At 44.3% G+C, this 15624-nt stretch overlaps 1 protein-coding gene across 2 annotated transcripts in view; it reads left to right on the top strand.

Annotated features, from left to right (window-relative positions):
- NMNAT2 (nicotinamide nucleotide adenylyltransferase 2) overlaps window positions 1-15624 on the top strand; it is a 169840-nt gene that overhangs the window by 149565 nt on the left and 4651 nt on the right. For both annotated transcript variants that reach the window (XM_023203480.1, XM_023203481.1), the window contains exons 9-10: window positions 11744-11845; window positions 11978-12045. In XM_023203480.1, the coding sequence (XP_023059248.1) occupies window positions 11744-11845; window positions 11978-12045 (170 nt within the window). The remainder of the gene's footprint in view (window positions 1-11743; window positions 11846-11977; window positions 12046-15624) is intronic.

Raw genomic sequence — 15624 nt, 5'->3', positions numbered from 1 at the left:
AGCACCTCCGTGAATTAGTCCACTGCCCTTATTTGGGGAAGGTTGGATCTCAAGTTCTGGAAAAGGAACATCTTTCAGGAGTAGGTACAGAATGAGCTCTGTTTATTGTACCAGCAAGTTCTACCATCTGGGGTTTGTCTGGAAACGGCCTGTTTTAGGAATTTCTGTTCCTAACCATGAGACTCCTGGAAATGAGATATGTGAGACCTGCTTCTGTTTCAGGTTTCATTCATTTGCCCATTCATTCATCCCTTTCTCAAAGCACATTTCTCTTTATTACCTGGTGCCCCAAGTGATACTTGTTGACCATAGACCTTTTCTTGGAGACCATGAGGCCAAAACCCTGAAATCTGCTGTTAAAAGAAAAACTTCAGCTGAATGAAATTTAAAAGAGTTTAATTGAGCAATGAACAATTCGTGAATCAGGCAGCATCCCATGCCAGAGTAGGCTCTCAGACTCCAGAGCAGCCATGTGGTGGAAAATTTACGGACAGAAAAAGGAAGGTGATGTACAGAAAATGGAAGTCAAGTACAGAAACAGCCTTATTTGAACACAGTTCGAACAGCTGCCTACATTTGATTGGCCAAAACTTGGTGATTGGCACAAACGTAAGCTAAAGCCTGTTAACACCTCCACTTGTTATAGTTCACCATGTACAGAGAAACCTTTAGGCCGAACTTAAAATATGCAGGGAGGCAGCTTTAGGCTAAACTTGATTTAACACTGCCCATGACTGGGGACAGGAGGGCAGGAGAGAGATCAAAGCTTTTTCTTGGAAACGTCCTAGGCCCCGGGCCCACACTCCAGCCTCTCATATCTTCTCCAGAATCTTCAGAAACAAGGCAGGAGGGAAGCCACTGGTTCAAACGGGTCTGGGGAGAAAGCTTGAAGGGGCTGTGGAGCAGCCTGGCCTCCAGCCAGGCTGGGAACTGGCTGAGACCGTTTGTTGGACAGCAGGACTGCCAAGGCCTCCTCCAGCACCAGCACACACTCGCTACTGAGTCAGTTTTGCTCTTTCTTTCACTTTGGATTCTTGAACCAAAACTCTCCATCCAGAACTCTAATTACATGACTAATGGGATGACCCCCATCCCCACCCCAAACACCTCCCTTGTGGCATTTCCCATTAGGTGTAAATATCCATTAGCCCACAGCACATTCTGACCTTCCCTGACCAGTGACACACCCTTCCCCTTACATTCCGTGGAGAAAAAATTCCATACATAGTCATTGAGTTTCTCTCAAGTGTAATAGAATAGAGTTGCTGTGTGGGAAACCAAGATCCAGACTTTTGGACTAGCCTCGGAGATCAGAACCCAGCTCCTGCCACCCCACTGCATTCCCGAGTTCTTTATTAGAGAACTAGTCTCTCCCAGGAGACCTGCTCCTTTGCTTTGCTGCATCCTGACACCAGCATCAGTGCAGGCATCCAGGCATGGATCAGGGACTGTGGGAAGCCAAGGCCAAAGGCAACAGAGTCAACCATGGGCAGATTTGTGAAGCAGAAGGCATCTGCACTCACTCCCCTCCCCAAAACAAAACCTGTTGTGTAGGGATCCGATGCTGCCAGCTGCTTTGTCCATCACTATGCCCAGCAGGCAAATTAATTCTGATTCAAGGCCGAGCATGGTGGCTCACGCCTATAATCCCAGCACTTTGGGAGGCCAAGGTGGGTGGATCACCTAAGGTCAGGAGTTCAAAACCAGCCTGGCCAACATGGTGAAACCCCGTCTCTACTACAAATACAAAAATTACCCAGGCGTGGTGGCGGGCTCCTGTAATCCCAACTACTCTGGAGGCTGAGGCAGGAGAATTGCTTGAACCCGGGAGGCACAGGTTGCAGGGAGCTGAGAGAGCGCCACTGCACTCCAGCCTGGGCGACAAGGGTGAAACACTGTCTCAAAAAAAAAAAAAAAAAAAAGAAAAAATTCTGATTCAAGCATTCCTTTCTTCAATCAATCTTTCAACAAATGCTTATTAAGTGCCTGGGATAAACGTAGCATGCATTTATCCTTGAGGCACTTGCAGTCTAAAAGTATCTTACTTTTCATTATAGTATTTCTTTATACTCTATTAAATATAACACGTGAAAAGTTTAGAAGAGTTCCTGAACCTAGTATACATTCCATAAATGTTGGCCGTTATTCACTTATTTTAAAATATTTATTGAGCACCCAGCCATGTGAGAAAACAAAGTAGACAAAGTACCTGACCGTGCACTTTACTTTCTGTGGGAGGGGGTGGCCCTTGAGCTGGGCTTTGAATTGTGAGCAGGACTGGGTTAAGCAGGTGGAAAGAGAAGAGCTTTTTAAGGAGGGAAGAGAATATAAAAGATTCAGTGGAGGAAGCAAGACCTTTGGGGAGATGTTCTGGTTGCTTGAAATAGGTGGACCCTGGTATTTATTTGAGACGGTATTAACTTTTGAGCAAGCAGCAAAATCATTAAGTTTAGTGATTACATGAGTATTAGCTGCTCTCAAGAGTATTTCCATTTCAAATGAGCAAGAGTCAATTTTTAACCCAAAGGAGTAAAAACTTGGGGATGGAACATCGGCCACCAGAGATGGCCACTGAGGGAATTGTTTTCTCTTTTTTCCTCTTTGTGCTCCTCAAAGCCCAGCATTCCACAGGCTGGTTCTAATTGGCTGTATCCTACATTTTTCCAGCCAACCAGCCATGGGCTAACTGCTTCCTACATCCATCAGCTATGGGAAAACAACCAAAGAAAATAAACAGAGGAAGAGCCTGGGGCATTAGCCACTCCAGAAGAAATCCCAGGGCCCCAGGATAAATGGAACAAAGACAAACATTTGGCTATTCAGGCTCAGATGGTTTTTATCAGACAGTCTAGCTCCAGCCAGGAAGCCTGATGGACTCTTGCACCCCAGGGATTAGGCCCCCACACTGATATGACTGATACCAAATGATACCAAATTACAGGCTCAGGGGAAGGAGGCTCAGCTCCTACCAATGGAGGATTCTGGTTGTTCTCATGTGAAAGGCACTGTTGGTTTGGTTTCCAGGCTGTTGACTTGAGTCTGGAATCCCCTGCCTTCCCACACCCCCAGTTAAGTTGGCAGTGGGAGTGGGGATGATTTCATTTGGGAAGCCCCTCTTAAGAATGGTTCTCTCTCTCTCTCTCTTTTTTTTTTTTTTCTATTAAGAGAGCCATGCTGGAAATGCATTTCCACCTGCTAGACTCTAACCCTACTAGTTTCCTTCCAGCCTTCCCTCCAGAGAGTGGCAGGGGCTAGAGCAAGGGTGGAGCATCCTTTACTGAAATGGAGGGAGCATGTTTCAGAAGCTGCTCTTGTACTGCATGGCTTTTGCCAGAAGTTCTCTTTTGACATCTTTTTAAAGTCATCCAGAAGTATACTAAAATTATAATACTCTAAGGGTGATGCAGAGTACCCCAGCCTCCCAAGTAGCTGTGGTAAGCTGGGGGAAAAAATAAGGTAGAATATATTTTCAAATAGAAATTTTTTAACCAAAAAAGTTTCAAGTCACTACAATATGAGTCTTAAAAATGGATCTAGAAGACGTGTGATGTAGAGGAAAGAGTCTTTAAGGCAGACCAGAGTGGATTCCACTCACTTGTTAGCTGTGCAACTTGGATAGGTTATTAAATCTCACTGAGTCTTGGTTTCCCCATCTATGAAATAAGAACTGAGGCACATATCTCAGAAGATACTTATCATAAGGATTAAATGTGATAAGTTCCTAGTACTGTGCATGGCACATAGCAGGCACCTTAATCAATGTTTCTTCCCCTCCTTCCCAATGGGCCCATGTGCATCCCTGACTATCCTTATTCAGAGAAGAAACACAAGTGGCCTGCAGTCGCTGATGTACTGTACCTGAGAAGAGAGCACTGTTTGGGAGGGAAAGTCAGGCTTCAGAATGCTGATCTCAGGATGGCCCTGCAGAGGATCTTGCCAGTTAAGCCTGCCAGGGCAAATCCACATACATTGGATCCTGTTGCTAATGGAAGTCAAGCCCTCTGTTTAAAACACTCTAATGGCGTTTCTTTGCAATTGGAATGAAATCCCGTCTTCATCATGATCTGGTCCTTGTCTACTTTTCCAATGGCCGTGTGCCCTAGTCCCACCTAGTTTATTTGAACAGTTTTCCCCACCTCAGGGTCTTTGTACTAGCTGTGGCCTTGTTGGGAATCCTCTTCTCCTAGATATCCCTGTGCCCATCCCTTCCTATCACGTAGGTTTCAACATAAAGGTCATTTTGTTTTATAATGAATATTGTTTTTAACTCTACTTGATGTTTTCATTTTATTTATTTATTTTTCAGAGACAGGGTCTCACTCTGTCACCCAGGCTAGAGTGCAGTGGCGTGATCATAGCTCACTGCAGCCTTGAACTCCTAGACTCAAGTGATCATCCTGGGGTCAAGCGATCCTCTTGCCTCAGCTTCACAAGTAGCTGGGACTCAGGCACGTGCCAACATACTCAGCTAATTTAAAATAAAATTTGTTTTTGTAGAGATGAGGTCTTACCACCATGTTGCCCAGGCTGTCTGGAACTCCTAGGCTCAAGTGATCCTCCCACCTTGGCCTCTTAAAGTGCTGGGATTACAAGTGTGAGACATCACACCTTGCCATGATGTTTTCTTATTTGTATATTTATTTGTTTATGACCTCTCCTTACTTGAAGGTAAGCCCTTTGAGCCTGTCTTATTCGCCGATACCAGAACAGTGCCCAGTTCACCATATACATGCTCAATAAAAGTTTGTTGAATGAAAGTTGAGAACAGCTTGGTTGGAGGAGTTCAGCTCATAATACAGTTTGCCTCCCCCATGGGATATGGCCCAAACTTTTGCCAATTACCCATGATATATTAGTCACTGTAAGATATTAGCCACCCAGTAGCAACCTACTCATATCTTCACAGCAGTAGATACAATTGAAAATAATCATTTGTTTAACGTCTCATACTAGACAGTGATCAGTCCAAGAGATGAAACCATATCTGCCTTGCTCAACCCTGCATCCCTAGTGTCTAGGAAAGTGCCTGGCTAAGACCACAAGGCATCCACCCCCTCAAAGCATCCCTTTAAATCCAGCAGGGCAGGTCTTGAAATTCAGCCTCTTGGAGGGATGATGCAAACTCTACGTTCCTTCCAAGAGCTCTGCTGCCTGGGTCATGAGTGTTTTCTCTTCCAAGGCCAAGTTGCTTCCTGCCTCAACATGTCTCATATCCTTCCCTCAGATTCCCCACATTTGGGGAAGCAGAGTCTACCCCCTCCCACATCCTCTCCCCATCCCTTTCCCTACCTCCCCTGGGGAGCCTTTGACCAGAAGATGAAAAGATATGATCAAAGTTGTGCCTGTGAGCAGGAAGTAGAAGCAGGATGAATGCCACAGACCCCCACTTCTGAGGCTCGACACAGGCCAGTGCTAAACTGAGGGCCACTGTGTGCTGCAGGGGGAGAAGATTGTGTCCTGATCCTGCCCACGGTGTGGGGTCACATTGGCCACCATCAGGAATGAGATTTACCAATCAGGACAGTTCTACCACATTGGCCACTTGTCCACCCCACCTTTCCACCCCAAGGGCAGGACCCACAGAGAGCTCTTCATGAAGACAGGAGGTGCTGGTCCCCTCAAGCAGAAACAAAAGTTCGGTTCCAGAGGCCTGGGCACACTCCTGCAGGTGCCATAGGAAGGGGATCTGAGTGCCGTATGCTTCCTGGGGTCAGATGTCTGCCCTTACACCCCCCGCTCTCGAGGGCACAGGGGGAATGTCCTTGTTCTTGCTGGACTTCTCAGAGGTGCTGAGGTACCTGTCCCACAAGTATCTCATTTTGACCCCATCCTAAACCAGGCCAGAATATTACTAGCTTAGGTAATTGTCCATGTGATTTAAAGCAACAATTCCCAAAGGTGGGTGTATATCCGAAGGATTAGGGAGCTTTGTAAAGATACAGGCTCCAGCCCCTTGACACATGCTATATCAAAATTTCTCAGGTGAGGTCTGAGGAATATGTTTGTTGTTGTCGTTTATTTTATTTTATTTTATTTTCACAAATAATACTTTTTATTTGTCACCCTTAAAAGTCTGAATTTTAACAGATTCTTGGTCCAGTGGCTTTTATCCACCAGCTTGTTCAACTTTAGCCCCTATCTCTCCCCCCAGTAGTTTTTCCAGAGCCACTACCTTCACCACAAAGGTAGTGGCTGTGGAAAAACTAATGAAAACATCACGGAGAGGACAGATTGGCAAGCCTTTTCTGTTTTCCATTGCTGTCTGGGATCAATTTATTGACCACTTCTTTCAAGTCATTTGTCTACAACATCCCCTCCACCCTGCACCTGGTCATGATTACATCATCTTCTCCAAGATTTGGCAGACCTGTTGGTGCTGAGCCTAAGATGTCTTCCATATCCGATTGTTGCCTCTTTTTAGTAAAACCAGCACAGAATAGATGAAGCAAATAAACAATGGTAGTCTTGATTCAGACAGAGCTTCAATCATGGTCTGTCATTTTTTTTGACCATGGAACATATTTTGTCACAGGTAAGATCCAGGCCATGGAAGTGAGTCAGGCAGTTTTTGCCCTGGAGATCTTCAGTAATTAGCTTGAATTTTCTAAATCCAACTTCAGCATCTTGCAGATGAGCAAGACTCACTTCAAACGCACAACGCTTGAGGCTATCACAACCCTATGCAATTTTGGTTTCTTGCATCTTTGGGACTGGTGTTTTTCTGTTATTTCTTATATGGAACATATAGCTGGTGTTTTTACATCATACCAGTCTTATAAAATGAATCAAGTGCTCTCTTCTTGGCTCCCTTTTTGCCACATTTTGTAAAGTGACTATTCTTGCCAGCCACCTTAGTGCTGCTCAGAGAACCAAAAGGTTGAAAGTGCAACTCTGGTGAGAATTTAGGCTTAAGGGGTGGGAGCGCACAAGGGATGCAGGTTTAATTAGGGTGGTCAGAGAGGATCTCACCAAGAAGGTGACATTTAAGTGAAAGATTTTGAGCCAAGGAGCGACATGATTTGGCTTATATTTTAACATTATCAGTCTGGCTATTGGGAATAGACTAAAAAAAGGCAAGAAAATAACAAGGACACCAGAGAAAGCCAAACACGAGATGACAGAAGTGAACTAGTCTCCTAGTTCTGCAAACTTGGTGGCTTAGGATAACACATATTTATTCTCTTACAGTCCCAGAAGTCAGACGTCTGAAATAGGTTTTATTGGGCCCAAATCAAGTTGTTGGCAAGGCCAACAACTCCAGAGGATCTAGGGGATAATTGGTTTCCTTGACTTTTTCAGCTTCTAGAGCTGCATTTGTCATATTCATTGGTTCATGGTCCCTTCCTCCAACTTCAAGTCCCACAGTGGAGCATCTTCAAATCTCTTTCTGCTCCATCTCCCATTATCTTATCTATTCTGAGTCCGGTCTCCCTCTGCCTCTTGTAAGGGTACTTGTTACTGCATTTAGGGCCTGCCCAGATTACCCAGGATAATCTCAAGATCCTTAGTTTAATCATATTTGCAGAGTCTCTTTTGCCATATTCACAGGTTCCAGAGATTAGAACCTGGATATCTTTCAGGTTCATTATTCAGCCTAACAAAATAGCCTTGGACCAGTATAGAAGGGACTGACATGGTGAGAAATGAGCAGATTCTTGGATTTGCTTTGAAGGTAGAGTCCATTGGACTAACTTATAGACTGAATGTGGGATATAAGAGGAACAGAGGAATCAGGGAAAATACCAAAGCTTTTTGTCTGAGCAATTATAAGAAGAGAATTTCTGCTGGGAATGGTGGCTCACACCTGTAATCCCAGCATTTTGGGAGGCCAAGGCAAGCGGATCACGAGCTCAGGGAGTTCGAGACCAGCCTAACCAACATGGTAAAACCCTGTATCTACTAAAAATACAAAAATTAGCCGGGCATGGTGGCGGGCGCCTGTAATCCCAGCTACTCAGGAGCCTGAGGCAGGAGAATCGCTTGAACCCGGGAGGCGGAGGTTGCAGTGAGCCAAGATCATGCCACTGTACTCCAGCCTGGGCAACAATGAGACTCTGTCTCAAAAAAAAAAAAAAAAAAGAGAGAGAATTTCTCTTTGTGGAAAACATGACAGGAAAACCATTTCTTTGAGGGGAGTGGTTGGTTTAACTATTTGTTTATGTTAGCAGGTCCAGGGGCTCATGGACATAATGAGTTTGAGATGGCCTATCCAAGTGGACATATTGAAAAGGCAGCTGATATATGAGCCTCCAGTTCAGGAGAAAAGTTATTGCTGGAAACATTAATTTGGAAGTCTTTAGTGTGCTTTTAAAGCTTCAAAACTGAATGAAATCATGAAGGGTGTGAGTGTGAATAGAAAAAACATCCAGGGACTGAGGCTTGGAGGAGTTCAGTGGCTTAAGGTCAGATAGAACAGGAGGAATTAGCACGAAGGCCCAAAAAGGAGTAGCCAGTAGCCAGAGAGGTAGAAGGACAACCAGGAGAGGGTAGTGTCCTGAGGCCTGGTGAAGGCAGGCAAGGGGGGCTTGAGGTGGGAAGGACAGCTAAGCTCCTAGAGGGAGATGGGCACTCGTTGGACTGAGGGCACATCTCACCAGCTCCAGCACCCAGTACCTTCCCTTCCTGAACATGCACACACACACATGCACACACACAAATACCCTCCACCATGAACAATGTTTCTAAGCAGTGCAGCTCATTGAGCAACGCCTGCTTTGGGGGCAAGGCACCCAGATTTTCTCCCATAATTCTCCAAACAGGTGCTACAATAACAGTGTCTGGCCAAAGCAGCAGAGAGTATCTGCAGTCTCTGGCCTAAACCCCTGCCGTGATGCCCTAAAGCTGTAGATCTTGTCTCATAGATCCTGTCTTCCTCGACCCATCTGTGATTCCCAGGGACAAGTCTGTCACTGTTTTTGGAAAAGGAAAACATCATAAGCAGTAAGGCCTCCATCTGCTTGCCACCCACTGAACAGCCTGGCACAGTTATTCACTGGGCGCTCAGATCATTAGGTACTGAGTGGAGAGCAGCAGCTGCACTGTTGTCACCCACAGGGCGATTCCCCCATGAGGACTGCTATTCTGAGCTATTATTTTCCTGGTTTAAACTAGAATGCTCACTTTATATAGACCCATTATTACAAACATCATATATGAAACATTCATCAAGTTTACAGAATCAATTTGAAGGCAGATCCTACATTAGGCAATCTATACTAGATTATCTTGAAACATCTACATAACCACGCAGCTTAGGAATCCCCATGGATACCAGCTTGGATAGATTCTCTCTTCTCTCCTGTCCTCCCCTCCTCTCCCCTCCTTTCTCTTCCCCACTCTCTTCTGCTCTTCTCCTCCCTTCTCTTTTCTGTCTCTCTCTCTGCCAGTTTTGCTGGAACTTTAATTAAGTACTTAGACCACTGGTTCACCAGCTTTGTTGCATATTGATATCATCTGGGGAATTTAAAGAAATTCTGCTGCCTGAGTTCCAGCACCAGAGATTCTGGTTTAATTGCTCTTAGGTGTGAGCTAGGCTTTGGAACTGTTTAAAACTCCTCAGGTGATTCTAATATGCAGCCAAGTTTGAGAACCAGTGTCTAAGTAGTGAGTCCCAGTGCAATATCCTAAATGCCATGGCAGAAGGAGCTGACTCTAACTCCAACTCCCTGTCCTGCCTCTCCCTATCATTTCTGGTTTATAAGACAAGAGATTTGGTGTCAGTTTACCTGATCCAAACAACACCAATAGATGCAGTGTGTTGTGCAATGCTCTGTATCTTCCAGATTACATGATCCAATGGGGGCTCTGATATTCTACACCTAGCTTTTTAACTTCTCTCTATGACTTTCCTCCTAAGACACCTTTAGCTAACTTTTTATTTCAGCAACATCAGAGTTCCAGCTGCAAGTGTAGGTCCAGTTGTAAGCAGTAGGAGAAGCAGAGTAAAAGTGGACAGAAATAATCAGAATGTGCACACACACACACACACACACACACAAAACCAGTAAATCAGGCTTAGAAATGGAATTCTGCTGGTGTAGAAATCCTCTGGAGAGAAGGGGCCACCATGCCCCAGTATATCTGTTTTTGTGCCACTTGTTTAGATAATTATGGGAAAAAAACCTGGGTCCCTTGCCCTCAAATCAGGTCTTGCTCAATGAACTGTGCTGCTTAGAAGCCACCTATCTCCTCCTCCCTTCCCCCGTCTAGGATCTGTAATTGGCAAGATCTAAACAGTAATATGCCCAGGGTAGATCCAAGAGTATTAAATGCCAGAACTTTCAGGCTCTTTCAAAATAAAAGTTGGCACAAATTTCCAGGAAGCAACTTGGTGATATGTCTCAAGAGCTTGAATTATGTCCAGCTTATCTCCTTTTATCCAATTATATCATTTCTTATCCTAAGGAAATAATCAGAGATGTGATAAAAGATTTATGTACAAAGATCTTCATTAAAGTGTTACGTATAATTGCAAAAAATTAGAAGTAACTGTACACATAGTGTAAAATATACAGATTATTAAAAGTTATGTTTTCAAATAATTTTTAACAACGTAAGAAAATTCTCAAAATATAATGCTAATGAAAAAAGACAGGTAAAGCAACTAATTTTATAGTTTAATCCAATTGTGGATATATACACCTATTTGCAGAGAGAAAAAAACTACAGATATACACTCAACCATTCACAGTCACTACCTGGATTGTGCGATTGAGATTGATTTCTATTTTTTTTCCTAGATTCTCTAAGCTTGCATTGCATCTACAGTCAGAAAATAAAAATGTTATTTCTTTTAAATGAAAACAAGGTTTTGGCTAGGTGCAATGGCTCACACCTGTAATCTTAACACTTTGGGAGGCTGAGGTGGGAGGATCACTTGAGTCCAGGAGCTGAAGACCAGCCTGGGCATCATAGCAAGACCCCATCTCTTCAAAAAAAATAGTTTTAAAAAATTAGCCAGGCATGGTAGTATATGCCTGTGGTCTCAGCTATTTGGGGGCTGAGGTGGGAAGATTGCTTGAGCCCAGGAGGTTGAGGCTGCAGTGAGCCATGATCGTGCCACTGCACTCCAGCCTGGGAGACAGACTGAGAACATGCCTCAAAAAAAAAAAAAAAAAAAAAAGTTTCATTTCTCACATGGTGCCGAGCTTCTATTAAAGACTGATCTCTGAAGTGACCCTAATCATCATCATCATCTCCCTGCCACAGCCTGGGTGCCCAGTGATGCATTCCAAGAACTTCTAGTTCTAGCTCTTGGCTACCCCTTGAGTCCCACAGCAGTTTTTATGAGGGTAAACCGGAAGAGCATTTGGTCCCTCTCATGATGTCCATCTGAGGGCTCAAATGTGCTTGCTGAACAGAGGGATCTGTTTCACTCCAGAGGGTGTTTACCAGGTAAGGACGCGATGCCATTCATGTGATTCTGCAGCGTTGTGAACTCAGTGGGAGCCTCAGGAACTGGAGAGATCTTGCCAGACATGTAAGAGTTCATTTATTCCTTAAGTCTAGGGTATTTATTAAGCGACTTCTGTGTACCAGTCAATGCTTTCACTTATTCTATTAACATCATTAAGGGTTGTTCCTTGAAGGAGCTGGCTGATGGGGCTGAGAAGAAGGCCAGTTTGGGACTAAAGCTTGGGGCTGCATGTGGATGAATGGAAGCGGATTCCGCCATGCTAAGTAGTAGCTTGGTAGGAGTTTGGGATCAGAGTTTCACCAAAGGGCCCTCTCTCTGTTTCTTCAGATGGAGGTGATTGTTGGCGACTTTGGGATTGTGGTGGTGCCCCGGGATGCAGCCGACACAGACCGAATCATGAATCACTCCTCAATACTCCGCAAATACAGAGTGAGTCCTCCATCCTGCTAGTGCATCTGTGATATGGCCCTTGTGTGAGAGTCCTGGCAGCTGGAGGAGTGAGAGAGCAAAAGGAGTTTAGTGGGAGGGACTGGGAACTGACTCTCTCTGCTCTGTCTTCAGAACAACATCATGGTGGTGAAGGATGACATCAACCATCCCATGTCTGTTGTCAGCTCAACCAAGAGCAGGTATGTTTGACAAATGGCCAGAGAGATTTTAGTCAAACTGTCTTATAAGTCTCCGCATAACTTTCCTCCATCAGAGATGACCCTAAGATTCAGGCAGATATCTGCTGCCCTGGTATTTAGCTTTCTGTTTGGACCTCATTTGTTCCCAGCCATTTTACCTTTTCTTGTTTTTGTTTTTGTTTTTTTGTTTTATTTGAGACAGAGTCTCACTCTTATTGCCCAGGCTGGAGTTCAGTGGTATAGTCTTGGCTCACTGCAACCCCTGCCTCCTGGGTTCAAGCAATTCTCCTACCTCTGCCTCCCGAGGAGCTGGGATTACAGGAACATGCTACCATGCCCGGCTAATTTTTATATTTTTAGTAGAGATAGGGATTTCACCATGTTGGCCAGGCTGGTCTTGAACTCCTGACCTGAAGTGATCTGCCCACCTCGGCCTCCCAAAGTGCTGGGAATACAGGCATGAGCCACTGTGCCCAGCCCTAGCCATTTACTTTTAAAAGGGGGGACAGTCCGTTAGCTAGTCTTAGCTGCTTTAAGGGGAGAAGAGGGTGTTTTCAGTTGTGGACTCTTTAGTTGGAGGTACTTATGGAATAATGTTGGACAAGGGACAGGCTAAGCTGCCAAAACAAAAAAAATCCAGTATTCAGAGTTTTAAATGTTAGATGTTTAGTTCCCTCTTACTGAAGTCAAAGATGGAATCTACGGCCTCATCCATATAAAACTTCCATCTCTGGGTGCACAGCTGCTGCAACAGTGGCTCTTCTCAGCCAGTGGGAAAAGGCAAGGTGAAGCCCACGGCAAGAAGCTTTGTCCTTAAGGTGACCCAGAGTTGCGCATACCACTTCCCTTTGCATCACACTGACTCAGGGGTGGAGGACAGCTGGGAAATAGACTGTGTAGCTAGGCAGCCACACGCCCAGATAAAACTCAGTATGCTTTATTACTAACCCAAAGAAGGGAAGAATGGGTGTTAGGGGCCAGTTACCAGTTTCTACCATAAACCCAAAGTGGAAATGTTAAGTGGAATGGTGAAATATACAGAATATAGAGGCTTAGAAGTGTAAAACTGAAAGCCACGAACATGTAAGTGTCCATTAAAATTCTAGGTGTGGACAAGCTCACAGAAAGAGTCAAGAAGAGAAGACTATGGGGAACATTGCAAACATTTTACCATTTGATAGAAAGTTAAAAGGCAGTTAGAAACCACCAGCAGTGGTGGCCCAGAAGCCAAAGTGAGAGAGGATACAAAGACGGAGAGCATTGCCATCTGCGTCCCATCTTTCAGAGAAATCAAATGAGACCAGGACTTTAAAAAGTAATTGCCTTCTTCCCTGGAAGGCAATTACAGAGGCACTCACAAGGGTAGCATCCACTATGAAGTGAGGGCAGAAGCAATGGGCAGTAAGGGGAGAGGAGTAAGATGTGGTTCCAAACATGGCTGCACATTAGAGTCGCCATGCAGAGTTATACAACAATACAAATTCCTGTGTCCTGCCCAGTCCCACTAATCAGAATTTATGGGGTGTGGGCTTAGGAATCTGCTTCTGAGTCACAGGTATACACACTTTTACAAAAAGCTTAACTATGTGAGGAGGCACTTAGGGACCTAACTTGCAAGGTCAGAGTGTAACTGCCCAAGGAGCTCACCTTGCTCGCTGCCTAGACAGAGCAGATTCATCAAGACAGGGGAATTGCAGTAAAGAAAGAGTAATTCACGTAGAGCTGGCTGTGAGGCAGACCAGAGTTTTATTGTTACTCAAATCAGTCTCCCTGAGCATTTGGGGAGCAGAGTTTTTAAGGATAACTTCGTGGGTCGGGGAAGCCAGTGAGCCAGGAGTACTGATTGGTCAGAGATGAAATCACAGAGAGTCAAAGCTGCCTTCTTGCACTGAGTCAGTCCCTGGGTGGGAGCGGGGCGCAAGTTCAAATGAGCCAGTTTATTGATCTGGGTGGTGCCAGCTGATCCATCAAGTGCAGGGTCTACAAAATATCGCAAGCACTGATCTTAGGAGCAGTTTAGGGAGGGTCAGATCTTGTAGCCTTTAGCTGCATGACTCCTAAACCATAATTTCTAATCTTGTGGCTAATGTTAGTCCTACAAAGGCAATGTAGTCCCCAGACAAGAAGGAGGTCTGTTTTGGGAAAGGGCTGTTATCATCTTTTTTTAAACTGTAAACTAAATTTCTCCCAAACTATAAACTATGAACTAAGTTTCTCCCAAAGTTAGTTCAGCCGACACCGGGAACAAGGACAACTTGGGGGTAAGAAGCAAGATGGAGTCAGTTAGGTTAGATCTCTTTCACTGTCTCAGTCATAAGTTTGCAAAGGTGGTTTCAAGGGCTGTGCATGCATTGAAAGGCAGTGAGCTGGTCTCCAGTGAGATCTCACAGGCAGGGCTCAGACGCCTTTTAGAATCTAGGTATGCGGAGGAATATTTGAATTTTTACAAATAATTCGTTTGGGTCTGACACCTAGACTATTGTGTTAGGCGAGAGCAGGAAGCAGCCAGACCAAAGCTGGAAAAAAACTGTGCAGAAGCCAAAATGTGTCACTGGGGTCCTTTATACCTGTTGGTGCCTCTCCTCCATGGGCTCCTATAGGAAAGAAAAGATGTAGTGAATCCCAAGAATCCCTGGAAGAGGATTCATAGGAGACCCAGCATGCAGAGGAACCCAAAAGGATAAAATAAGGATAGTTCTAAGAGGAAAGCTTCTAACACTAAATGCTCACATTAAAACAGAAGAAAGACCCCAAATAAATTGCCTAGCATTATGCCTCAAGGAACTAGAAAAAGAAGAACAAACTAAACCCAAAGGAAGGAAATAATAAAGATTAGGGCAAAACTAAATAGAGAACAGAAAAACCATAGAAAAAATTAATAAAATGAAGAGTTGGTTTTTTGAAAAAAATAAAGAAAATTGACAAACCTTTATCTAGACTGAAAAAGACTCAAATGTATAAAACCAGAAATGAAGGTGTAGATATTATAACAAATGTTTCAGAAATAAGATGGATCATAAAGAATTATTATGAACAATTATATGCAAACAAATTTGGTAACCTAGAGGACGTGGATAAATTCCTTTAAAAAGATAATCTGGCAAGATTGAATCAGCAATAGCCTGAACAAACCAATAACAAATAGATTGAAGTAGTAATTAAAAACCTCCCAACAAAGAAAAGCCAGGACCAGATGACTTCAGAGCTGAATTCTACCAAATTTTCAAAGAATAATTAATACCAATACTTCTATTTTTTTTTTCTTTTCTTTTCTTTTTGAGACAGAGTCTTACTGTGTCACCTAGGTTGGAGTGCAGTAGCGTGATCTTGGCTCACTGCAACTTCTGCATACTGGGTTCAAGTGATTCTCCTGCCTCAGCCTCCCAAGTAGCTGGGACTACAGGTGCCTGCCACCATGCCCAGTTAATTTTTGTATTTTGGGTAGAGACAGGGTTTCACTATGTTGGCCAGGCTGGTCTTGAACTCCTGACCTTGTGATCCACCCACCTCGGCCTCCCAAAGTACTGGGATTACAGGCATGAACCACCGCACCCGGCCTATACATTCTAAACTCTTCAA

Source organism: Piliocolobus tephrosceles, chromosome 1, assembly GCF_002776525.5.
Source record: "Piliocolobus tephrosceles isolate RC106 chromosome 1, ASM277652v3, whole genome shotgun sequence".
In the NCBI taxonomy this organism is placed as follows: Eukaryota; Metazoa; Chordata; class Mammalia; order Primates; family Cercopithecidae; genus Piliocolobus; species Piliocolobus tephrosceles.
Note: the sequence above shows the minus strand (reverse complement) of the source record. Positions and strands in the feature narration are given on the sequence as shown.